The following is a 26,284-nucleotide window of genomic DNA, read 5'->3' as shown; positions in this document are numbered from 1 at the left end:
GAGCAGACAAGCCTCTCGGGCTGGTGAGTGCTGCTCGGCCCCGAGCCTCCGTGCGGGAGTCTCTCCGCTTTGCCCTCCGCACCCCTGTGGCTGCGCTCTCCTCCGTGGCTCCGAAGCTCCCCCCTCCGCCCCCCGCAGTCCCCGCCCGCGAAGGGGCTCCTAGTGTGTGGAAACCTTTCCTCCTTCAGAGTTCCCTCCCACTGGTGCAGGTCCTGTCCCTATTCTTTGTCTCTGTTTTTACCTTTTTCTTTTGCCCTACCCAGGTACGTGGGGAGTTTCTTGCCTTTTGGGAGGTCTGACGTCTTCTGCCACCGTTCAGTAGGTGTTCTGTAGGAGCTGTTCCACATGTAGATGTATTTCTGATGTATCTGTGGGGAGGAAGGCGATCTCCGCGTCTCACTCCTCCGCCATCTTGAAGGTCCTCCCACAGTCTTGTTTTTGATGTGTCTTTTAGTTTGTTGTCGGCCTTTTGGTGGCAACTAGAGTTCATGTGAATTCCATCGATGGACTTCCATCTGGCGGCAACGCCGACTTTTCTTTGAGGAAAAACGAGAGAGAAATGAGCTCTGTCTGCAACTCTGAAGTTCCTTATTGGTTTTTCCTTTATTTTTTCCTCTTTAAATTAAAACAACTGGAACACAGAACAACTGCCAGTTCTTTGACTTCTGGGTTCTGCTTGTGTCACTCAAGGAAATACTGGTGCTTAAGCCACAGAGACTTGATTGTAAATATCTTGTGTGTGCACATAAAGTTGGTTGTTCCTTTGTGCATTTCCCCTCCCCCAAAACATGCCCTCACACGCACGTGCACACATGCATTTATGTTTCGAGGTGACTTGCCCACTCGATCACCCGCTACCACCGTAACACCCACACTGTTCTGAGTGAATAGAGGCTGCGTCAGGAACTGTAGGGGCTACACCACCCTCAGGAAGGGTGAAGAAATGGGGGTTTTGGTGGTAAAATACACCTCAGGAGGGTGATGTTCTTTTTCCTTTGCTACCAACTCTTCATGGTGGGTAATTCCAACCCTGGCTCTGCTTTTCCGTACATTTGCTTAAACCTGCACACACACCCTGCCCACACACATACACTCACACTCACCGCACGTGCACACACACACGCACGCCCTGTGACTGTGTCCCCGTCTTTCTCTTCCGACTCTCGCTGTCAGCCCAGGAGAGCTCCCCTGTCCTCTCCTTGCGCCCCTTTCTCTTCCCCGCCTCCTCGTTTACACTGTGAGCTGCACAGCGTTCCTCAGAGCCAGTAAATGTGAGAACAGCGCCATCGATTCCACCCATTTCAAGGAAAAGGCGTAAGACGACGAGAGGTGAAGTACAAGATGGAGTGAGCCATGTGCCAAGCGTCGGGGACTTGAGTTCGCCCGGAAGGCTCTGCAGAACCCCCGAATCACCGCCCTGGTCCTCAGCCTGTTCTCACTGAACTGTCTTCCTCAGGTTCTTGAATCAGCACTCAGTATGAATAAACATTTATTGGGGGTTCCATTCAATTGTTTTTGCTTAATTATTGTTGCAAAGAGCTGGTTTTCCGTTACTTTAACATTACTTTTTTTGCAAATATGTAGTATTTAAAGTGTATTTTGGATTAAACAGGTTTCGTGGGCTGGCCAGGCCACCAAATCACTAGTTCTGAGCTCCGAATATCTGACTTAACTCTACTTCTTTGTTGGGGACAGTCTGTCCTAAGAGTGAATGTCAGTATCTCTCTGTGTTCTCTGTTTGCGTCTTGGCTGCAGCAGCAACCCTGAGGGGCGTGCTTGCATGTGTGTGCGCGTGTGTGTGAAGGGGGTGGGGAATGACAGGAGCTCATTCCATGTTTCTGCTCAGTTCCTTACCTGCCCCCTTGGCCCCCTTTTGCCAAATGGTCGGGACCCCCTTGGAGACCCCGCGTGGTGTAAGAGTGAGGGAGGGTCTCCAGGGGTGAGGGGCCCCCTCCCACGTTTGCAGCTCCGCATGTTCGTCGGAGTCGCTTGCTGTGCAGCTCCCCACTGCTCCCTCCTCCCGTTTGATTCTCCTTCATCCAGAACACACAGAATCCCTGACACAGAGAACGCAGGTTGTTCCAGAGGACTGTAGCCCCTTCAGGAGAAGAGAGTTTGCAGTCGTATCCCGGGCGGCCCTGTGAACACCGGCGTCCATCCCAGCGCCCTCTCTCAGTCACCTGTCTGTGGGTTACCTGTGGTGGGGTCCATGTTCCCGCTGGGCTCCTCCTGGGCATTCCCACTTCGTTCCTGCTGGCCTGCTGGGCAGATCAACGTGTGGGCAGGGCTGGTTTCTCTGAGGCCTCTCTCCTTGGTGCGCAGTTGGATGTCTTCTCCCCGTGTCCTCACGTGGTCACCCCGTGTGTGTCTGTGTCCTGATCTCCTTTTTTTATAAGGACGCCCGTCGTATGGGATCAGGGCCCACTCATGACTCACGGTTTTAACTTAATCACCTCTTTACAGACCCGCATCTCCAAATGCAGCCACATCCTGAGGTCCTGGGGTCAGGACTTAAACGTACAAATTTTGGGGGACACAGCTCAGCCTGTCGCATCCATACATAGGAAACGAGGTCAGGAATGCAGGAGGACGGAGTCAGTTTTCCGAGCCCTGGTGAGGCCCGCAGAAGTGGGGAAGCAGGAGACAGAGGAGGGGCGAGGCCAGGGCCAGGTGGGTTCAGAGGCCTGTCAGCAGCGGCAGGAGGGGAGCCACTTTCTCCCCCCGCGGCGGCCCTCTCCCCCCGCGGCGGCCTTCTCCCCCCGCGGCGGCCCTCTCTCCCCGCGGCGGCCCTCTCCCCGCGGCGGCCCTCTCCCCCCGCGGCGGCCCTCTCCCCCCGCGGCGGCCCTCTCCCCCCGCGGCGGCCCTCTCCCCGTGCTGACCCGCCCGCTGCCCTGGTGCTCGTGCGGCTGCTTTCACGCTTCCTGATCAGCGGCAGTGTTTTTAACGTTCACTGAAAGTTATCTGGACAAGAAACAGTACTGCGGGTATAAATTGAAGAGACACAGGTGGATGGTTTCCTTTACTTCGGGTGCTTTTGCTCTCACTGTCTCCTCAGGGGCTTTTGTGGTGAGAGCAGGCAGCCCCGGCTGGGTCACCAAACCAGACACACGCCGCATGACGTAGGTGGGTAGGTGCTCGTCACTCTGGGAGGGGTCAGCCACGTGGTCACATTTGTGATGTCGTTTTCTGTCCCTATTTTCTTTTTAAAAAATATTGTATCAACTTTGAAAGGTAAAGTTTCAGAGGGAAGTATCTTTTGACCTTGAAATTCCACAGAAACTGTTCCTGTTTTCTTTTTAATGAAACAGATTAGGGCAGATCTATCCTCTAATATTTTCTTTTCATAAATATTCTCCAAATCTTTCATTAGCTTTAGGTGAGGAAGAAGCAAACTCAAGCAGACAGCTGCTTGCACGTTGGTGGGTGCTGTGTTCAGGTGTCGGCGGTGTGTTTGCGTGTCGATGGGTGCTATGTTTGCAAAGTGCGTTTGGTTCTTACCTGTGTTTCCTTTGACCACCCGCTGGGCACAGGGGAGGAGGGGTGGCTGTCACACACATGTGAGTTCTTGCCGATGAAATGATGACTCTTCCGTCAGTGGGAGCCATCATCTTGTCCTGGGGTGTGGCGGTATGTTATGTCCCTCGGGGACGCCCACAGCTGGACACAGCTGAGACTGTCTCCTCTGGGGCCACGTGGGCTTAATTACTTCACCAGCGCTAAGCGTCACTCTGCCAGGCCACTCTCGTGGGGCTCGCAGCCCCGAAGGTCCCCCTGATTGGCTCCCACCCGTTATCCCCACCAGCTGTGTGTCCTCTGCGTGAGCCCTCCCCATTTACTGGGTTGTGTTCAAGAGAGCTCAGCCCAGAAGCCCCGACATTCCTGGGGTGGGGTAAGGAAGCCCTCGGGGACAGAAGGAAAGGTTAGGGCCTGTCGAGTAGCCCTTCTTGGAATCAGTCTTAGACGGAGCTTCAGGAAGGTAATGTGGTCACAGCTTCTCTGTTCAGTATCTGCGTTGTTCAACTCAAGGTTTGTTGACACAGGGTTCTGGGCATTTTAAAGATGAGCCAGACCTTTTGGTTTTCTTGGGGTGATGGGCTGAGCGAGTGAGCAGTCAAAACCACTTTCAAACTGTGAAGAAATCAGGATCGTTTCCTCAACTTCTTTTATCCAATGACTTTTTGTAAATCCAGTAACTGATAACCTGTAGAATATTTCATACTACAAAGGCAATAACATTTAAAAACACAGATTCACAAAAAAGGAGAAAATAAAATGGCAGCATATTCCCACTGCCCAACGTAGAAGACCACTGTAAATTTCAGTGCTGCTTTTTACACCCTTCGTATTTATAGCTAGCTTTTTAGAACTTAATTTAGCATAAGTCTATTATTATGTTAAGAAATATTAACTTATAGAATGTTTGATGGTTTCGTATATTCCATTGTGTGGCCATACTATATATAAGTGTACGTGTGTGTGTATATATATATATGTATTTTAATTTATTTAAAAACAACTTTTTAAAAGAACAGTTTAAGATTTACAAAAAGACTGTGACGATAGTACAGAGAATTCCCATATACCCCACACCCAGTTTCTCCTTATTAACATCTTACATTAGTACGTATATTTGTTATAATTAATGAACCAATATTGACATATTACTATTAGCTAAATTCCACACTTTATTCAAATTTCTTTAGTTTTTCTCAGCGTCCTTTTTCTGCTCCAGGAGCCCATCCAGGTACCATGTTACATTAGTTATCATGTCTCCTTAGGCTCCTCTTGGCCATGACGTTTCCTCAGACTCCCCTTGTTTTTGGTGACCTTGACCTTGAGGAGTGCTGGTCAGATATGTTGTAGAGTGTCCCTCAGTTTGGCTTTGTTGATATTTTTCTCATGATTACACTGGGGTTATGAATTTCTGGGAGGAAGACCACAGAGGTGAATGCTGTTCTCGTTACATTGTGTCAAGGGCACACACTATCAAGATGACTTATCCCTGTTGACGTTGACCTTGACCTCCTGGCTGAGGTGCGTCCATGTGAAGTAGCTCTTTCCCCCCTTCCACACTGTGCTCTCTGGAAGGAAGTCACTATGCACAGCCCACGTCTAAGGGGTGGGACTTGTGCTCCCCTCCTCGAGGTGGGAAGTCTACACACATTGTTCGGAATTATCCTGCACAGGAGATTTGTCTCTTTTCCTCATTTATTTATTCGCTAATTTCTTTTATACTTTGGATAATAATCCACTACTACTTTATTTTTTTTGCTGAGATTTTTCCAGCTTTGGTCATTAGGAGCTATTTCAGTTGGCTCTCTTTGAATACTCCCATTTATATGGCTGTTTTTTTGAGCACTTCCTTACTTTCTGGCACTACATGATGCTCTAGGCTCATCTGGTGTATTTCCTGCCGGAATCTTAGAATTAGCCATTTCTCTAAGGAATCTTAGTGCCTTTTATTTGTGAGTGGGATTAGAAGCCAGGATCTGAGCACTGGGTGTGCTCATTGCTACTGTGGTGTCATTGCTTGTGGGCGTCTTAGCTAACAGAGCAAGGAGTCACGTGTGTGCACTAATCATACTTACAAATATTTCTATCTGTGACCATCTGTATCGGTATCAGGCCAAACAGCAGCTCTTACTGGTGTCTCCAGCCCTAGTTCATCGCCACGGGGGTCCTTCTGTCTCCTGCCTTCGCTTCTGTAGTCTCCAGCTCCAACAGTGAGAGATCTGGCCCCCACCACTGCCATCTATTTACTTAATTGTTGGATTTCAGTGTCAGAACTGCTAGTCTGTGCTCCTGGTGAAACTTTATCAACCAGAATACAGGGCTTATGTACAGTCTCTTTTGCCAGTAGTTTTATAGGCTCTCCTCATTTCCAAAGTTACTTAGGTCAACGTCTTTCCCCCAGCCCCTGAGAGGTGGTGGTTTCTCACATTTGTAACACAGTTAGATTCTTTTGTCATAGTCTTCATTCCATCACGGGGTCCTCCTGCCTCACTGTTAATTTTTGGTTAAATTTGCATACATTTAGGTTCATCTTTGTGCTGTAAGTTCAATGGGCTTCGACAGGCGTGTAGAGTCATGTGTGCACAGTTACGGAGAAGTTTCACTACTCGAAAATGCTCTGCGCTTCACCTAGTCAGCCCTCTCTCCCTGGACCCCTGGAAACCACTGATCTTTTTCCTGTTTCTATAGTTTTGCCTTTTCCAGAATTTTCAGACTGGCTTCTTTCACTTAAGGATGACTTCTTTTTAAATACTGCGATAACAACCTGTTCTACCCAGGGGCCCAGTGAACAGGCTCCCACCCACACGCTTGAGCTGATCCCCTGGGGCCGCAGAGACGTGATGCTTGGGAAACGTGTGGGGACTCTGCGTGTTATCTGTGGGGCAAGGCCGTGCGGCGAGACTTGCCTGTAGAAGTTTTCCTTTTTCTTCAGCAAGGCCGTGGATGTCTGTTGAGGTGTGTTCAGGGGACAAGGGCAGCACCCTGTTTGTATGGTCTTTCATGTGGCTACAAGACGTGCACGGTTTAGAAGAGTTGGAGGAACAAATCATTCTGTGATTTGTGGGTTCTCTTACCTTCTGAATTCTATGTAAATTGATGTAACCTCCACGTTCATATCTCAACGCGTAGCCTTTGTCCAGTCACTTAAGTGGAATCACGAAACCATGCTGCTGTCTGTGGGCCCCGGGACAGGATGAGGCTGGCGCTGCTAGTCCTGGAAATGGACCTTGAGGTGCTATTGCCGGTCCTGACACATCAGCTCGCTCAGCCGCCTCCTTGTTTTTTGAGGTGAGGGGGAAATGAAGAGAAGACCTGTGAGAGGGTAGGGAGGGAGGGGGTTCTGCAGTGATCTGCACCTAAGAAGAGGGTGTAGAGTCACAGACGTCAGAAGAAAAAGTAACCTGGCGTTTTCTGCTGTCCCCAAGTCCTAGGCAACTGTTTTCAACCTTTTGACTTGAGAAAAACAAATTGAAAATCGTGCATCACTGGCACTTGTTATGCTGGTGAGATTCTCTGCAAACTACATACGGTCTCACATGTGGGAGAGAGTAAGGCTTGTTGTGGGAGGGGTCATAAGACAGCAGAGTGCCTGGGTTCTCGTGGCTACTGCTGCCCTGTGCACAGAAACCAGGACCCATCACTTTCTCATTAGTTAATTGTCTCTGAAAAGAGTCCAGTCTCCTTCTAGCACAGTGTTCTTTGTACCCTTTCTGGTGGCTTTTCGCATTCCCATCTGATCTGCTCACGACTGTCTTTCTCCTGCTGTTCCTTCTCTTCCTCATTTTTCTGAGAATGTGGTTGCTTCTTCTACACGGAAGTGTTTTTCGTCAAACGGGAGAATTTCTGATGTCTCTGAACTGCTTTACTGTTACAATAGGAAAGAAAGAGCCTGGGCTAGAATAGAAGGGGAGTTACAGTGGATGCGAAGAAGGGTAGAATTTTCTTTTTGTAATGAAATCTTGGAAAACATAAAATAGCCTTATTCTGAACGTGTGAGAATGAGAAGGGGGGGAGTTTGAGGGTGTGAGGCTCTCACGGGGTGAGAGTTTGAGAAATCACTCATTTATTACTGAATAAATGCAGCAGAGCTTTTAGTTCCTCTCTACCGAGCACCTGCTCTGCGTTGAGTAAGCGAAGCAAATGTTCGTCAGCGCACCGGGGACATCCGGGTTATTCTGTGTCATGGGGGCTGCGGGGGACCCCAGAGGGGGAAGCCAAGATACAGAGTCATCACATTGAAAACATCCAGTGTCCCCTCTGAGAACCAGGCCCAGAGGAGTGTTCCTTAGCACGCTCAGGCCAGGGCTCGTTTTCTGGCACGTGCCCTCGACACTTTGGGGATGGAGGCCCTGAAACGTTACTGGTGGGTCATCAGCACCGATGTGAGGTGTGCAGATGCACTTCCCGTGGTGGCTTCTGGGGACGGGCCTCTGTATTTCACTTGTGTCTGTGGCCCATAAGGGACCTTGAACGGATGCTTGCTGAGTGGAATTGCAATTTAAGATGCCCCTAGTTGCTCACAGCTAGGCACGGAGAAGGAGGTGGGCGCGTCACCCATCACTTCTCCTGAGCAAACCTGTAGGCAGCTCTGCTGGCGTGTCACCGTCAGTTCTCGCCATGTGTGGCCACCCAGGGCCTCAGGCCAACCTGCCAGCACCAGACAAAGACGGGGCTCATCACATTTTCCTCGCGGCACTCTGCCCGTGAGCTCAGCCACGCCTGCTGGCTGCTGGCTGGCAGTTTGCCTTTTCCTATAGTGTGTTGTCAGCAGAACCCATAATATAGATGTACATGAGGCCGTGGGGACTGGAAAGAAGGAAAAGAAATCTTGAGAGCTGATTTCCCCACGCATGCAGTTGTGGTCCTGCTTTTTGAAACAGCACTCAACTTTGGTTCTGTGTCACCTTGACCTTTTAATAACTCTGCTTGATAGAAGGGGGAATGGGTTGGGTGTTGGGCCCTTGAACTGAATCACAGAGGTGACTCCGTGAGGTTCATGCACCGCCTACTGGGCGGGGGGCAGGATGGCACGTTGGCCACAGTCCTGCTTCCTTCTCTGGAGGAAGAGTCCCGCGCCTGCCCCGCAGGGTCAAACAGCTGTGGCAAATGTGGAAAGAAGGCTCGTAGGGGCATCTGCTGCAAGCTTTTACCAACGACGTTGGTGGTTAGCCAGCCCTGGACGTGGCCCCAGGCCCAGTGCAGAACTCAGTTGACCCTGCCTGCCCAAGACTTAGATATAGATGGGAAGGATGGACCGGTTTATTAAATGTGCACAGGACGCAGAGGGGAGGGCTGGAGAGAAGCTGGAATTGCACAGGTAGAGTCCAGAAGATTTAGGCTGAGGCTACGACGTGTGAATCCCCACGAGGATGAGGACAGAGTCCCGTTCTGGGGTCAAGAGGTCAGTGGTGGGAATGGTCCAGGACGGTCCAGGCTGGGTGGCTCAGCAGTGAATGTGGGAAAAAACCAGCTTGTGTTCTGAGGCGGACTTGGAGTCCGTGGTGTCCTGGGACCCCGGAAAGGCCCCCGTGCGCTTGGGCAGTGCAGTCCAGGTTTGGGGGCGAGTGGCTGCCCCTGTGTGGACTGTGCTGGGGCCGCGAGGCCACCTGACGTAGGCGAGGCCGGCCTTGCGCTCCCTGCCGGCTCTGAGCGTGCAGCGAGGAGGGACGCCCCGAGGAGCGTGCTGGGCCGGGCTGCTGCGGAGTCCCGTGGGCGCGGCTGCATCCCTCGTGGTGTGTTCTGGAGGGGTCCTGTCTTGGTTCCCGCCTGTGTTTCAAGCCCAGTTTCTAACCTCCTTTTGGTCCCATGAGCAATCTGCTTTCCTTCTAAGGGACCGGGGCCAGCTCAGTTTTCCGTAAATAACTGAGGCTTTTCAGGCGCATGGTGTCTGTCACAAGTATTGAGCTCAGCTGTTGTAGGAGAGAAGCAGCCCTAGATGAGGCGTAAGCAGGGGCGTGGGCTGTGTCCCAATAGCACTTCACCTGCACAAGCGTGTGGCCGTGCTTTGCGTGCCCCGGGTACCCTGAAGCTCCTGGGGCTCCTCTCTCTGACCCCCGGGTGGCTTGATGGGCTCCAGCTCTGGTGAGGGGAGGGGAGAGGCGGAACCAGGGAGAGGAGTGTCCACCGCTGCAGGTGGCCTGTCGCTCCTTGTCTCTGTTCACTCCTGAACTGTGTGCCTCGCTGGAGACAGGGATAGACGAGAGCAGGGAAGGTAGACTGAAACCTTGTCAGCTCACAGTTTTCAAGTGTAGTGGCCCCAGCCCTTTCTGCGTAAAGCTTGTTAACGTACCGTGGCCTGTGTCCTACGGGACGTCATTGCCAACTGGACGCTGCTCGTTCATGTCACTGTGACACAGTTTTCAGTCATTTTTCTTCCCTGTTCCGCTGTGTGATCTGGACCTACCATGGACAGCAGAATGCAGGAGATCAAGGATGCAGAAATACAACAAGTTAAAGAGGAGGAAAAAAACAGTTACTGCTCAGATTCACCCAGACACGCTTCCTAGCCCTTCAGCCCCGTCCTCTGTCGTGTGTCTGCGTGTCCCCAGTACTTCAGGTGTCAGTGTTAAAAGGGTGTGCAGTGACAGTTGTCTCATTTGGGTTTTCATGTTTGGCATGAAGACTACACTTACCACCATGCTTCTTTTGTGGACAAGTGCTCACAAATAGCAAACGTTCTTTCTTATCTCATCATTTAAAAACAAAACCAGAAAATTATCTGAAAAAGACATGAGATGTTTCTGAGCTCATGGTGTGAGAATTGTAAACATCAAGCCATAGGGGCAGTTCTTGCCTTTTAATCCTGATTAAAATATAAATATACACCTATCTTAAAATGAAACCTAAGATACTCATAAACGTTAGTTGATGTATGATTTTTTTCTTTCATAGCTAATACAAAATAATTTGAATAAGGCATGTCACTTGATGTTTGGAAAAATACAGAATTTGGATCCAAAAAATGAATCATAAAAGGTTTGTTAAATTTACTTTATAATACAATCTTTAATAATATGCTGATTCAAAATTTATTGATTTATTTTTTTGGGGGGATGCTGCTATTTATTTATTTATCTGGCTGCGTTGGGTCTTCATTGCTGCATGCAGGTTTTCTCTAGTTGCGGTGAGCAAGGGCTACTCTTCGTTGTGGTGCGCAGGCTTCTTATTGCTATGGCTTCTCTTGTTGCGGAGCACGGGCTCTAGGCGCGTGGGCTCAGTAGTTGTGGCTCACGGGCTCTAGAGCACAGGCTCAGTAGTCGTGGCGTGTGGGCTCAGTAGTTGTGGCACACGGGCCGTAGAGCACAGGCTCAGTAGTTGTAGCGTGTGGGCTCAGTAGTTGTGACTCGCAGGCTCTAGAGCACAGGCTCAGTAGTTGTGGCGTGTGGGCTCTGTAGTTGTGGCTCGCGGGCTCTAGAGTGCAGGCTCAGTAGTTGTGGCATGTGGGCTCAGTAGTTGTGGCTCACGGGCTCTAGAGCGCAGGCTCAGTAGTTGTGGTGCACGGGCTTAGTTGCTCCACGGCATGTGGGATCTTCCCGGACCAGGGATCGAACCCATGTCCCCTGCATTGGCAGGCGGATTCTTAAGCACTGAGCCACTGGGGAAGTCCTAAAAATTTTAAATTAAAATTATTTCTACACGTTGTGCCCTTGCTTCTCGTTGGAAATGCGGAAACTTGGGATCCACTCCGGCCTCAGGAATCAACGTGGCATTTTATGAGGACCCCGGTTGATTCATGGGCAGTAAAGTTTGAGAACTGTGTGTTCTATCATGTGACGATGGCAAAATAAGATCGATTTCCTAAGGAGGGTCCTGAGATTTTATGGGACTGTCCAGGGGCCCCATGCATCACGAATGGCTGAGAAACTGAACTAATCCTCCCCTGTTTCTCCTGAGACCCGAGGCAGCCCAGCACTGCGACAGTCCCCAGGCCATGCGTCCAGCACATCCGCGGAAGGCTGGGTCTGCAGCGCGCGTGCACCACACCCGCAGCCCTACTTCTGCCTGGTCTCCGTCAGTTGTTCTCACTTCCACGCGGTTCTTTCACGGGGAGCTGCTGTGTTTGGCCTGGACCATGACTGCGCCAGTCGGGGGGTCTCTGGGGTTCCATTTCTTTCTCCTAATGCAGTGGGTGTTTGCACCCTCAGTATTTGACATTCAAGGCTCCTTGTTAAATTTTTTTTTCAAAGCTTTTCTTTAACTTTGTATCTATGGAAACAAGGTTAGAAATGCTTTCTAAATCCAAAAGAATAATTCAACAAATACCCTTTTTGGAGAAAATATTATTGCAGTTCAGAAAACCTGTCTGAGAACAAAAAGCAAAGAGACGGTTAAAATGCCACTCAGAATACACCTAGTCCAGCTGGAGCGGGAATGCATGGGGCTGATGTTACTGAACCAGGTGCACTTTGCCCGCCGCGCAGCAAGCCGCCCAGGTGTGCAGCAGAGAGAGGTTCGCGTGGCCGTGGGGTGGGAGGTGTGGCCCTGGCAGAGCCCACACCTAACGACCTGGGAAGATGAAGGTGGACGTGCAGGACGTGAGGACGAGGGCTGCCACCCGCTGGCCGCGGGCTGGCTGCAGGGCTTTGTTCCTGTCTCCGCCCCTGCACCGTCCCCTTTGTGGACAGAGACCTGCTGGTGGGCGGCTGCACACAGCAGAGGGCTTGCCCGCCCCCCTCTCTCCAAGGGGAGGACGGGCCTGTGACAGGAGCTGGGGCGTCCTGGGGGGCGGGCAGCCCCGCTCCTCCCTCTCCCCCTTTTGCTCCCCACTCTCTTTGAAATCTCCATCAGGGCTTCCATCTGAGATCTTGTTGCCCTTGTCTCAGGAGGTAAGCGCCAGTTTCGGATTGCGCAGCCCTGGGCTGGTGCCCTTTAATCTCTTGCTTGCTTTTCAGAGTCTTGTTCCAAGAGAAGTGGGTTTTTAATGTGGAAGTGGTTTTCTGTTCCTGCCTGGACACCCTGCCCTGAAGCATTTTTGCCTTTGATCTGATGGAAGCATCCAGGCACAGCTCAGTGGGCGCAGGGGGCCTCGCTGTTTGTGTGGCCTGTGCCTGGGGCGCGGTGACGTTGAGAGCGGTGCCGGGGGCAGGGAACCCCCGCCTTCACCTCGGAGAAGTCTGCGCGGAGCCGGCCCCTCCGCTTCCCCTTCAGAATATTAGAGATGAAGACGGCTTTAAAGAGAACCTCTGTTCACTCTTACGCCTTCGTTGCTAATGTAGCTCCTAGAAAAGGGTGTAATGTGATCCCCAGAATTCAGGGTTGCAAGCCCTTCGTGCTTTCCGTGAGGGAGCCGATGAGAAGCTGATACGGGGCGGCCGCTGCCGCTGGGTGCCGCGGTCACGTGCCCCGGGTCCAGGGGCTCGCGGCCCCGCGGCGCTTCCTGAGGCTCAGCAGAGCCAGGCAGACACGGCGCCACTGCCGGGGAGCAGCAGCGGGCTCGGAACCGTGTCGGCAGCAGCGCTCGCCGGGCCTGGGTGTCCGCTGGGGTCTCGAAGAGGTCAGGGGCAGGCGGGGTTTCTGTCACGCGACTTTGCCTCAGATGTTTAAGTTGTGACGCCCGCCGTGTTCCCCGTGCCAGAGCCGGTACGGCTGTGGCGTAAAACACCCTCGCAGACGCCGTGGCCACGAGAGGCTGAGTGTCTGTCCTGAGAGACTGCCTTCTGTGCTCGCACGACTCTGTCCGCCCCGTGTGTGTGGCGATGGGGGCAGCACGGGGGCTTCGCCGGGTACCAGCCTCAACGTGGGCCCCGTGGAGGACCGCTCAGGGGCGAGGGTGAGGGAGTGCGTGCAGGCACCCGCCCGCGGGCCTTGAGGAAGATACGCACAAGCCTGGGGAAGAAGCAGGTGACGGCCTGGGCCCCGCGGTCCAGGTGACAACTGTCTCTGCTATTGCCCAGCACCAGCTGACGGCCCGGTGCCTGCTGTCAGATGCCAGCTCCATTCAGCCGGGCTTGACAGGCGTCTGTGAAATGGGCTTGATGCCGGACTCAGAGCTGCCTGTGCATCCCTGCGGCTGCCAGGGAGGGAGCCGGGCTGGGCCTTCCACCCCCGCCTTGGCAGGGCTTCTCTGCTCTTTTAGGAGGTTGGCCTCCCCCCGCCCCGGCTGGAGAACCCGGCAGTCGTGGTGGGAGAGGGGACCTGTCGCCACCCAGTCCACCAGCCGCCCCTGCCCTGGACCTCTGCCCCGTCAGGAGAGGCCCCTCCTGCTGCCTAGTGGGCCGGCCAGGCACTCGAGAGACGTCGGGCCCGGGGGTGGACGGTCACGGGATGAGGGTGGTACACGCTTTACCAGAGGCCTTGTCCCTGTCACCTGTGTGCTGACACCACTTTTCCCAGTAAAGGGAACGACTGAACCGGGCGAGCCACATGCTGAGTGTGGACGCCCACGTTTGCGAGCTGGAGGCCTTGAGAGCCCCCGTCCAGCTCCCTTTAGGAGCAGAGGAGCGGCCCCTCCCACGTGAGCTCGCCCGATCCACCACCACGCGCCGGGCCCGCTCCCGGGAGGGCCTGGCGGGGGACGAGCAGGGGGGTCCACGTGCGTGCGCGGGCGTTAAGCGGAGCCGGGGGCGTCTGTGCCCAGCTCCAGCTCTGAGGGCTGCCCGGGGACCCCGGAGCTGTCCTGGCGCTCGCCGCGGGGAGGTGGCCCTCAGGACCCACACCCGCAGGGGCCCCCTGGCCTGCAGGCACTGCGCTGGGAGGGCCTGCACTGCTCCCACTCGGGTCCGGTGGCTCACAGCTTGCTTCAGGCACGAACCTTCGTGTTCCAAGGCCACACACACGCAGCTTCTAGGTTGCTGCTACTTAGACAGGTAGAGCCCAGAAGCAGCTCCCGGAAGAAGAGAAATGGTCCAAATGAGTGGAGAACAAGCTAAGTATATGACAAGTCAGTACCAAAAGCGAAGCCTAAAAAACAAACCAGCTCCAAATCGATGTCTGCCCATCTGCCGGGCTTTCCTGGGGCGCCACCAGGTGGGGCGCTGCTCCTGGGCTGGTTTCCCCTTGTTTCCTTTGGTTTCTTCAGCTTCTGCTTTGAGACTTGCCTCAGGCCGGTGCCTTTGGGCCGGGGCTCCTGGTGCTCAGCTCACGGGACGGGGTCTGCCACGACTTCGCGTGTCTGCAGGGGCTGAAGCCCTGCGTCCCGCCCGCTCTGAGTGGCCGCCCGTCCCTTCCTGCCGGGCTGGGGGCTGCTGCCGGGGCTGGGGCAGCGTGTCGGGGCCGGGAGCAGAGCTGAGGCAGGGGTGTCGCCGTAGGGAAGGCGCGTGTGGCTGCAGGGGCTCCCCGAGGGTGTCAGTGGCCCTCTCGCCCTCCCTGCAGACGGCAGGTCACTGAATAACGCACAGGCTGTCCTCTCCTTCCCCCAGATCTGCTCTGCACGCACGGGAGGGAAGGGCTGCAGGTGAAGGGGGAGGAGTGGAGTGAAGGCTGAGGTCTGGACGTGCCGCTCCGTCAGGTGCAAGTCCAGTGGCCTCACCCCTGCTTCTCTCTGCTCAGGTGACCTTGGTGAGCACACACCCTCTTACCCGGAACAGCGTGGAATAGTGGGGAAGAGCATCTTTGGGGCAGGGGCAAACCAGACTTTTGGCTGTGGACATATCATTCACCTTTTTGGGTCCTGGTTTTCCTCATCTATAAAATGGGAATCGGTGCATTGCAGGGTTATCGTAGGCCTTGACACAATGTATGGAAGGCACAGGTCACAGTGTTCAACTGACAAGCTCAGGAGCACAAGTGTACAAGGTAGCGGGAAGGTCGCTACATTGTATTGTTTACTTGGGACAAGTGACAAAGTAACGGAAAATCCACGTATGAGAAGACATTTTGTGGAAAATTGCCACTGGGAAAAGGATGACGTACTTGTCATTAACACATGCCAGGTAGTCCTGTGCCGGCTGGATTTCACTGTAGTTTTACTTGGCTGTGATACTAAACCATTCTTGGCTTAGCAGCATTATCAGCTCTCGGTTCTAACAAAACTGGGTGAGAGTACTCTTGGTTTCTGAGAATCTTCCTCTTACCTTGTAGAAGATCCAGAACCACTGCTCTTGTTCCTGTGGTCCATCTGAGAGGGGAGCTATTTTATTTCTGGTGAGAGAATTCACTTTACATTCAGCTTTTTCTTACATTATTCAGTCACAAAACCTCTGTATTATGTTAGTGCATGTTTATGTCTGTCTCAGAACTTTTGCAGAAGCCCTGAGGGAGGGGAGGGAGTTCTTTTGATTCTGGTTTGTCAGGCGAGAAGACCAGCCCCAGGTGGGTGAACGGCTCCACTGTGGCTGGTTGGAATGGAGGTGATGGAGTTGGCGGGGCTGGGGCCTCTGGCCCCTGCAGCAGAGTCCCACCTGCGGGGACCCCCAGGAGTGGAAGGGACAGGTTGGGGGCAGGTGAGGGTGAGTCTCCAATCGACAGCGCGGTGGGGTCCAGCTCACATGGACTCATTCCACCACAAAATACAAAACCCTTCCTGCATGCCTCTTGGGAGTGGTGGGGTATGAGAGGCAGAGCCTGCCTGGGTGCTCTCAGAAGAGCTGGATCCATTTTAGTTGTGAATAGGATAAGAAAAAAGAGGCACCAAGATGGTGACACTGTCCCTCTCAGTACTCAGAGAACGTAAAGAAGGAGATTTTGAATTAAAAAAGCTCAGGGGTGTGTGTGTGTGTGTGTGTGTGTATGCGCGCGCACGCGTGTGTGTGTATGTGTGTGCGCGTGCGCTCCTTGTCTTTATGGGCAGTGTGGACCACACCCTTAAGTGAGGAGTTCCGGTCTGAGCACTGGGCCCCAGGAGATGCAGGGTAGGTGGCCGGCTGTGGCTTTCTTCATGGATTTAACTCTTGCCTTCAGAGCGACATCTGGACCCGAGAGCATCCATGCACTTGACCTGAGGCAGCAGCGTGAGCGGGGACCGCCCAGGGTGAGGGGGCAGTGCCGGCCTGGGGACGGGACTCTGTCCAAACCAAGCGCTGTCAGGCAAACGTCTCTTTCTTTCTCTCTTGATGGTTTATGGCTGATATTTAAAATGAAATATGGTCTTTCTTAATTTTAGTGCAATTAACAACACGAGTAAATTAGCAGTCAGATTAGCATGTTGCCTGGCTGGGTGAGATGTGCACAGCGTTTGCAGCTCTGGCCGTAAATAACTTGACATGCTGCCGGTGGCGGTCTCTCTGACGCATTTTCTCCAGCTCCCTGGGGTAGACCAAGCCAGGTGGACACCGATGGCACACTGTTGTTCCCAGGTTGGGATTCGAGTGCCTCGTGATGCACATCCCATTCAGATCGCATCTGACCGTCAGCCGTGACTAGAGCAGGATGGGAAGCGAATAAAGCCTTTTCCTGATGCCTTTTCTAGCAGTGTCACCTGCCGCTTCCACGTGACAAGCATGGAGTTCTTACTGTGGGCGTGTCTCCGGCCCGAGCCGTGCGGCCGCCCTTGCCCCTCTGTCCTGCCTTCCTCCGAGGTCTTCTGCGATCGTCCCGGGCAGTAATGGAGAGCAGCCACCCCTGAGGGCCTGGGCCGTGGCAGAGGCGGCCCGAGCCCCGGGCTTCTCGCGAGACCCTTGGCAGTTGCTTCTGGTCACCCAGCTGAGCGGGTCTCCCTCTGGGTGGATGAGCAGAGCCTTAGAGGTCGGCTAACCTGGCCCTGATTGCAGTGCTCAGGATGCTGAGACCAGAGGAGCCAGGGGACCTCCTCGAGGTCACTGCTTTGGGGGGAGCCAGACTGGACTCAGTCTCCCTAAGTCTCCCTGTGCCAGGCTGTCTCGGGGGGGCATTCGCGCAGCTTCCCTCTTAGGGTGTTTTCCTCCTATCCCGCGCTCGGCCTGGCTCTGGAGGGAGGGAGGAGTGGGGCAGGAGGCAGCAGCTGCGAGAAGAGGGGAACTGGACCCTGGGGTCAGTTCACGGTAAAGGAGGCGGTAAAGGTGTGCGTTGAAACTAGACTAAAAAGGAAGTGCGGTCTCTCATGAGGCTATGAGGTTTCAGGAGGATGGAACCTCTGCTTAGAGCTGAGGCCCAGGGCAGTGTCCAGCTTGCTGCGGGTCTGCACCCTGGGCCTGCCTCTTAGGGCTTCTCCTCTGGACCGAGGGGACTGTAAGGTCCGGCTCTTAAGGTCGTCACAAGGGCAGGGTGAGACTCCTTATTCTCATGAATTTGGGCGGTTCCATCCTCTGTGAGACTCTCTTCCTTGGTTCTGGGACCATATTTTGCATCCTCTGCAGATCCGGGTTCTGGGCCTTCCTCAGTCCTTACCTGTTTAAAGGAATGAGTGCTTCAGCTGTAGGACCTTAGAGCAGTTCCCTGATTGGAAACTTCACAGTGACCCTGGGGGTGAACCCCTTGTAATTAATGACTTTCTCTCTTTGTCACCCTCTTTCACTCATCTGTTTACTCTTGAGCACCTGCAGTTCGCCAGACACACGGGTAGCCATTCAAGCAATGGTAAAGGGTAAAAACATGAATTTATGTGGTTCCTCACCTTGAGAATCTCATGTTCAGAGAAGTTATGCCCTTAAGTTGACATCACAGTACAATGTGGAGAGTCCTACAGCGGATGCCTGGACAGAACTAATTGGCCAGCCTAGTCAAGGGAGTTTCCAGGGGGGACTGTTGACTTGGGTCTTAGTGGATAAATAGGAGTTTGTCAGTTGGAGGAACAGGAGTGAAGGCATTATACTTTGAAGGTAACGTGTTCTCTGCACTGCTGAAAGGCACAGTGTGTTCAGAATACACCTGGCTTTTGTTGGCTCACAGCCCTCCGCTGGGGCAGGTGTGATTATAGCATGGGGGCCCTGAGGACCCCTCTGAGTATTGTTCGCGTTGTTCACACCCTCACCTGACCGCATCACCCCACTGGGGATGGATTTTCTCTTGTCCTTTCCCTGCATCGCAGATGTACTTGAACGCAGGGCAGGAGGTCCACCTTCTGTGCCCTTCCCCCGCCCCCCGCTTGTGGGTAAACTTGTCTGGCGTCGCACTCGCTTCACGTTCTGGTCTCTTTATGGAGCGCGTGCCTTTCTCCCTCCTCTTTCTCCACTCCTTGGCCACAAACGCAGGCTGCCTGTCCACTTCGGGCGTGCACGTAGGGGGTGTCAGGATGCTTGAGAGAGGGACCCAGGGCGCTGCCCGAATGATGGTGCTCACAGAGCCCTGTGGGCCTGGCCCTGACGGGGAGCTCGCCGCGGAGGGGTCTGCCTGAAGGGCCCAGCCCGCGCGCCCCCTCCGCTGCTCACCAGGAAGGCCCCCTCGGGCGCACGGCCCCTCCTCGTTGCCAGAAGGGACAGGATGACTGTGGTTGTCCTCCTGGTGGAGAAGCGGGCCTGCATTCATTCCCTCTCACTGACTCAAGTCAGGGGCGGCTTGTTCTGGCTTCCAGATGATGCAACGTCATCTCAGAAAGGCCAGACCCACAGAGCCCGTGCAGGTCTGCACTGTTTCTCTGGGACGCGGGAGTCAGCAGATGCCATGGCCCCGAGGGCTGCCTTGCTCGTCTTGAGGCTCTGACTCCTTTCTCCTTTGTGTTTCCTCCCCAGGCTGCTTATTCGAGGATGGCCTGTGCGCACCCTCTGAGACCTGCGTGAACGGTAAGTGCTGGTGCCACCGGACACACGGCTGAGGGTCTGGGTTTGCCTCTGTCCCACCAACCCACCGTGACTCCAAGAGTGGCTTCACTGTGCAGAGCGAAGGTTCTGGGTGAGGCTGGTTTTGTTTGATTCTTCCGAAGAGTGTCATTTTAAGGTGATTCATGAGAAGCTTTGAACAGTAAAGCTGTTTATTTGTATTTAAAAGTTACAGGTGGTTATGCTCAGACTAGTGTCAATGAAAGTAGCTAAGGCTCCATGAACCTAGAATTCCGGAGTCGGGCTGGTTGATTTGGGGACTCTCAGGTTCTTCCCATCTCTCCTCTTCCGCAGCTGCATCCTTTCGGCCCCCTCTTTTCCTCTCTTATTAGGCGGAGAAGAAGACGTCTGGTGCTTTGTGTTTTCAGGTAGGGCTCGTAGCCCACAACGGGGGACCTAAAATATCAGAGCAGGGCGTCCTCCCAGGCCCGGGCTCTGGACCTTTGCTCAGAGGGGCTGCCCCTTAGAAGAAGACCCAGTGTCTTGTTTGATGGGCAGCAGATGCACACGTTGATCATGGCCCAGCATGCGGCGGGCTCTCTTCTCCCTCACTGCCCGTCCCTGGCGTTAGATTATGGGTGTGTTTGGGGTGGATTTTGTCCCTGCCTGGATCCTGCCGGCAGCGCTCACTGCCTGACACAGGCGCTCTGGCTCCACCTGGCTCTCTGTGCAACGCGGGGCTTGTGGGTGGACCCAACTTGGGAGGCCGTGCGGCCCTGGGACCCTTCTGTCCAGTGCAGTGAGGCCCTCGGGGTGAAGGGGCCTCTGCCTGACCTTCGCTGAGCTCACTGGTCTTTGCCAGGCCCACGGGGGACACTGTTGAGGGGCTGAAGGTCAAACACCAGGTGCACCAGGCATTCCGGGGTGAGAAAGTCCTGGGTCGGAGAGCGCGGATTTCAGGGCTGGGAACAACTTTGTGTCTGTGTCCCGGCAGCTCGCGTGCCCTGGGGACGAACTGCTGACCGGCTGGATGGTTCGGTTTCGTGTCTTTGCTTGGGGGGGTTCTGTTCACATCATGACAAGCGGTGGCCTGGGCTGGGGTGTGGCCTCTGTGACCAGAGGTGTCCCGGTTTGCGACGCTGCAGGGCTGTCCGGCCTGAGCGCCTCGGGGTGCAACCTCACGTGGCTGGCCCTCTCTCTGGGTCCCGCTGTGGCTTCTTGCGACGGTACCTCCTGAAGCTTTTATTTGGAGGCAGCTTTAAAAATAATTTTATTAAAAAAATATGTCATCTGCCCTGACTTGGTGAAGTTGGATTATAAAGGAAACAGGTGTGCCTGTTTAATTTAATTGGAGACTAGGGTGGCACCAGCGGGATAAAAGCTGTAGCTCTGTTCCCTCCCCTTTGTCCTTGACAAAAAGCAGGCCTGGAAGTCACAGCTGTTCTCGGAGGCTTTCCTTCCCTAACCCCGACTGGCCTCCCTGGCATGGAATTACATTAACATTATATAACATAATAGCTTTGAGTTCTTTGGAAAAGGAAAACAATTTAAATGTAAGTATAAACACACAGGCCTTGATTTATGGAGACAGACAGTATTTGATATGTTCTCTAGTACAGTCAAGAGCCGGCTGTGAAGTGGCAGAGTGGGGTGATAGGCAGCAACAAAAAGAGGTGCTGGCCTGGATCTGTGGTTCCCACGAGTGACTGCATGATTCAGCCTGGCAGCAGGTGGGTGTGGGCCAGAGAGGTGTGGCCCGGCAGCCAGGACACGACAGGGGGCCGGTGTGTGGAGTCCAGAATGTTCTGCGGTCAGACTCGGTTCCTCTCTCCCTCTCTCTCTCTCTCTCTCCCCCTCCCCCTCTGGCCGTCTCTCCCTCTCTTCTCCCCTCCCTTTTCTTGGAATACAGGTAGAAATATATGCTCCTACTAACCTTATATATATTTTCAAAAAGCCCAACAGGCCTTGTTAAGCACAATTAAAATGCTTGCGTGGAATAAGATACTTTGTAAAGAAAAGCCAAAAGAAACAGAGTCGCCACCTCACACCTACTGTGATGGCTACTGTAAAGAACCAAAACCCAGAAAATCACAGGTGTTGTCAAGCATGTGGAGAAATCGGGTCCCTTGTACCCTGTGGGTGGGAATGTAAAATGGTGTAGCTGCTGTGGAAAATAGTATGGTGGTTCCTCAAAAAATTAAAAATAAAGTTACAGTATGATCCAGCAATTCCACTTCTGGGTATATACTCAAAAGAAAGGAAAACAGGGACTCAGATATTTGTACCTCCAAGTTTACAGCAATGTTACTCACCGTGGCCAGGAAGCAACCCAACTGTCCACTGATGTGACTGGATTAACAAAATGTAGCTCATGCACACACTGGAACGTTACCCAGCCTGCAAAAGCAGGGAAGTTCTGACACATGTTACAACATGGGTGACCCTGGAGAGCATGATGCTGAGTGAAATAAACCAGTCACTAAGGACAGATACTTCCACTCATTTGAGGTCCCAAGAGGAGTAGATTCATAGAGACAGAAGGTAGAATGGGTGGGGGGCACCAGGGGCTGGGAGGGGGGACGGGGAGTCCTGTTCAGTGGGGACAGAGCTTCAGTTTGGGAAGATGAGAAAGTTCTGAAGATGGATGGTGGTGATGGTGCATAGCAGTGTGGATGTACTTAGTGCCAATGAGCTGTACACTTAAAAATGGTTAAGATGGCACATATTATGTACATTTTGCCACAATTATAAAAAAGATAAACAGATTGGGAAAACCATTAGCAACATGGCAGACCAAGGGTTTGGATTCTTAACTACAAAGAACTCTTACACATTATAAGAAAAAGGCAAAGAATTCCATAGGAAGGCGGGTGAAGATGTGAATAGTAATTTACAGAAGAGAAAATGAAAAAGGCCCACATACTACGTGAAAATATGTTAACCTTCAATAGTAATTAGGTTACTATTTACTAATAGTAATTAGTAAAAAACATAATTATAAACCACACCCATCAGATTGCCAAAAATTAAAAGATGAATAACATCCAGTGCTGGTGAGAACACAGGGAAATGGGCGCTGATGTACTTTGCTGGTCAGTATGTTTGGTGACATTCTTTCAGAATGTAATCTGGCAATATTTACCAAATGAAAAATACACTGATAATTTGATTTATTTTTGAGATTCACACATATAAAAGCAAAGACATCCACCAGTATTTATAGTGGCAAAAACCCATGACAGCTGTAAATCCAGTGATGTGGGAATGTTTTATGGTAATGGTTTCCTAAATTATGGTGGATCTATGGTATGGAATATTACAAAGATACTTAAAAATGAGTAAAATGTCTATTTTCTGACCAGGAAAATGTCCATTATATAGTAAGTAGGAAAAGTAAGTTGCAGAGCAGTGGTTATAACATGATGTAATTTTCTGGGAAAGCCCATCTGTGTATCTGCATTTCCCCCTCCGTGTATGACCAGGAAGAAGGGTGTGAAAAGGACCACTGGTATCTTTTTGGGGAACTAGAGACAGTTTGGAGTGGGTGTGTATGGGGGGATCATTAACTTACGTTTAAGTACCTTTGCATTGCTTTATTTATTAAAGCAATCATGTGTTACTTTTGTAATAAAACTAATCTTATAAAGACATTTCAGAGTCTGATTTAGAAAGGCAGATCTTGGACTTCCCTGGTGGCACAGTGGTTGAGAATCCGCCTGCCAATGCAGGGGACACGGGTTCGAGCCCTGGTCCAGGAAGATCCCACATGCCGTGGAGCAACTAAGCCCGTGCGCCGCAACTACTGAGCCTGCGCTCTAGAGCCCATGCTCCGCAACAAGAGAAGCCACTGCAGTGAGAAGCCTGCGCACTGCAACGAAGAGTTAGACCTCGCTCACTGAAACTAGAGAAAGCCCACGTGCAGCAACAAAGACCCAACGCAGACAAAAATAAATAAATAAATAAATAAGTTTGTGAAAAAAGAAAAGAAAGGCAGGTCTGGTTAAGGCCCGCTGCCTTGGGTGCTGACCTGTGCAGGCCAGGACTCTAGCCAAGCCCCCAGCTCCCATGCAGAGGGCAGCCCCGGGGGAGGCATTAAGACCCCATTCTGGGGCTTCCCTGGTGGCGCACTGGTTAAGAATCCGCCTGCCAATGCAGGGGACACAGGTTCGCGCCCTAGTCCAGGAAGATCCCACATGCTGTGGAGCAAGCCCGTGCACCACAACTACTGAGCCTGTGCTCTAGAGCCCACGAGCCACAACTACTGAGCCCACAAGCCACAACTACTGAGCCCGTGTGCCGCTACTACTGAAGCCCACATGCCTAGAGCCCATGCTCCACAACAAGAGAAGCCACTGCAGTGAGAAGCCCGTGCACCGCAATGAAGAGTAGCCTCCGCTCACCACAACTAGAGAAAGCCTGCACAGCAACAAAGACCCAACGCAGCCAAAAATAAATAAATAAATTTATAAAAAAAAAAAAAAAGACCCCATTCTGGCCTCAGATGGAAGCTTCTTGGTGGAAATGTCTTGGGTGTCTGAGGTGGGTGGGCAGGAGGACAGATGGTACCTGATGGTCTTCAGGTGGGGTTAACACTGGGTGGGCAACTGGACGAGAACCTGGGCACAGAACAGCCCCTGAAGTCCAACGATGAACACTAGTGGGGCCGGCGTGGAGGAGCAAACGCTGGGGCTGGGGAGGGGACCTCTAGGACGGCCGCCTGGCTCCCCTAAACAGCATCCGTCGCCACAGCAAGCGCCTCACTGGGCCCGGCTGGGCTGGCGGGCCTCCGAACCCGGAAGAGGCCTGGGGTCAGGTCCCCGGCCGCCCACTGCCTCTCTCTTGAGTTGTGGCCCTTCTGGGGTCTCAGAAATGCGGCTGCCGGTCCTCAGCCCCACGGGCCCCTGGGCCCCGAGCGTGTGAAGGAACCATCCTCCCTCCTCCCTCCCTTTTTTCTTCTTTTCCTTCTAAAGCTTTCTTGAGGTCTGAAAGAAGCAGACCAAATCAGTATTTTTGTTGGAAGCTCTCAGAACATTTTTCTTTTTTTTTCATTTTAGTGTTTAGCGACCACAAGCTGGGTCTGTCAGCTGCTGGTCGTGATCTACTGGTGTACCCAGCATGCCATGGCAAATTTGATAAACGGAGCTATTCTGTTTTATTGCACTGGAAAAAATAGAATAATAAGATGCTTTAATTTGACAACTTGGAGACCATGAAAAAGTACAGTCAGTTTGAAAAAGAGATTAGGTAACAGCAATAAAATCAACACGGTATGAATCATGGGCCACCCGGAGAGCCTGAAAAGGCCCGTGTGATCTGGACATTCTGAGGCCGCTGGCTGAGGAGACTCGGCCCTTGGCCGCTGCTGGCTCTGTGCGGAGGGGCTGCCCGAGGGCGGGCTCAGCATTCTGGCTCTCTTATGGCCGATTTCGGCAGCTTAATGGGATTTCCATGGAATGGCTGTACAAAATCCACTTTGTGAGAACCCTTTTCACCATGTTTCAGGAAGATGATCCTCCTGTAGTGGCTACTGCTGTTTAGGTAATAAAAGCAGCACCGAGGAATGATCGGATTACTGGTTCTTCACTTGCCAGTAATATCCTGATTGGGCATCTAGACTCCAAGGAGGTAGAGTCCGATGATAGTTTTGTCTGGATAAGTCTCAAGTTCATGGCGCTATAAATCTTGGATAAAGATGTTGAGGACGTGGCCTTTTAAGGATTGTTTTATCAGCAAGATGTAGAGGCCAAGTCTTGGGTTTTGATCTTCACCAGTGGGCCGTTCTCGTGCTTCTCTTGGGCTGTTCCAGTTCCTGAAGTGTGCCCTTGGGAGTTAAGCTGCAGTGTTCGCGTGTCGGCCTCTGCTCAGGGCCCTGGGGGTGTCTCTGAGGACGTCCCTGTGCTGGGCAGTGAGGACCAGTGGCCCGTCGCCCCTCCTCTTGTCCACGTTCCCGCAGGAGCCCTCGCTGAGCTTGCTGTGGCGGAGACTACAAATGAGACCAATTGCATGGCTCCGAAGGATCAGGAAGAAAGTTAGGATTTGAATATTCTGAAGTCGTCAGTTTGGGGGCAGCCCTAGTGCTTTCTGTGATCCACGTTGCTCTGGGCCCACTGAGCAGGATTTTCCTTGAAAAATTCCTGAATCCTGGGAGAGAAGTTGTGCCCATCTGTCTGTAGTTTGCCCAGATGGAGGGGCCGCCATTTGTAACCTGGGGGAGTTTTCAAGTATCCTGGGAGTCCATTTGTCTGCATCAGAGAAGCGATTCCTTTAAGGAGGCACGGTTCTCCTGCTGTGTCCTCGGCCATTCAGGCTTATACCCTCACTTCACTGTGTCCTCAGTTCTTGATGACGTCCTACCCTTTCCGTGGAGAAGGGGCTTGGGGAGGATGGCGTGTCCCGGCCGCAGGAGAGCTTTGTGCGTGGAGGAGCTCCCTCCTGGGGAGTGAACCCTGAGTGGTGTCGCGCCCACTTCGCAATGAGCGGCTGCTTTTGCCACGACCACCCGGGCCCAGAGGGAGGTCTCAGTCCCTGCAGCAGAGACACAGACTGCACGCACACCCCGAGCTGGCCCGGGTCACTGAGCTATGGGAATGTTGTCATCGCAGCGCGACTCAGCCTTGGCCAGCTGACCAGGGAGTGCACAGGTGGAGTGGTTTCCTGCCCTTGAGGTTTCCCCACCTTCCCCGAGCAGAAACGTGAACTTGCCCCTCTGGGTGTGCGCGCGTTCCCACGCCTCTCCTGGGAACTCATCCCACGCTCTGGTGCCTCTTCTGGATCCGGGCCCTCTTCCCCTTCCTGATTTATTTAGTCATTTCCTCCCACTTCTCTTCTTTTAATAGAGACGGGCTCATATTAAAAAGTTTGAAAAGCAGAAAATCTGAGGAAAGTAGAAGTCACTGCCCAGGGAAAACCTCTGTGTTAATAGTTTAATGGAATTTCTCCAGCCTTTTTTCCTGTGCAGATTTTTGCATAGTCACCAGCATTAAACCTATAGTTTTGTATCCTGAGCAGTTAATAGTCTAAACCTGCATTTTCTGATGCTACGAATAACTGTTTGCAGACCTTCTCTTTTATATCTGCCTAATATTCAAATCATGTGGGTGTAACATAACTTTAAAAAGCATTTCCATGGTTTTTAATATTTAGGATGCATCCACTGTTGTTTAAATTAATATAAGTATCATAGCAAAGAAGAGCTTTGTGCCTAAGGTTTTCAGTAGTATTTT

The 26,284-nt window shown here is 52.6% G+C and overlaps 1 protein-coding gene across 2 annotated transcripts in view; it reads left to right on the top strand.

Moving 5' to 3' along the window:
* PTPRN2 (protein tyrosine phosphatase receptor type N2) overlaps positions 1–26,284 on the top strand; it is a 708,877-nt gene that overhangs the window by 50,728 nt on the left and 631,865 nt on the right. For both annotated transcript variants that reach the window (XM_082398840.1, XM_082398839.1), the window contains exon 2: positions 19,035–19,085. In XM_082398840.1, coding sequence (XP_082254966.1) covers positions 19,035–19,085 — 51 coding nt within the window. The remainder of the gene's footprint in view (positions 1–19,034; positions 19,086–26,284) is intronic.

Source organism: Balaenoptera borealis, assembly GCF_965194805.1.
Source record: "Balaenoptera borealis genome assembly, chromosome: 7".
Taxonomy (NCBI): domain Eukaryota; kingdom Metazoa; phylum Chordata; class Mammalia; order Artiodactyla; family Balaenopteridae; genus Balaenoptera; species Balaenoptera borealis.
Note: the sequence above shows the minus strand (reverse complement) of the source record. Positions and strands in the feature narration are given on the sequence as shown.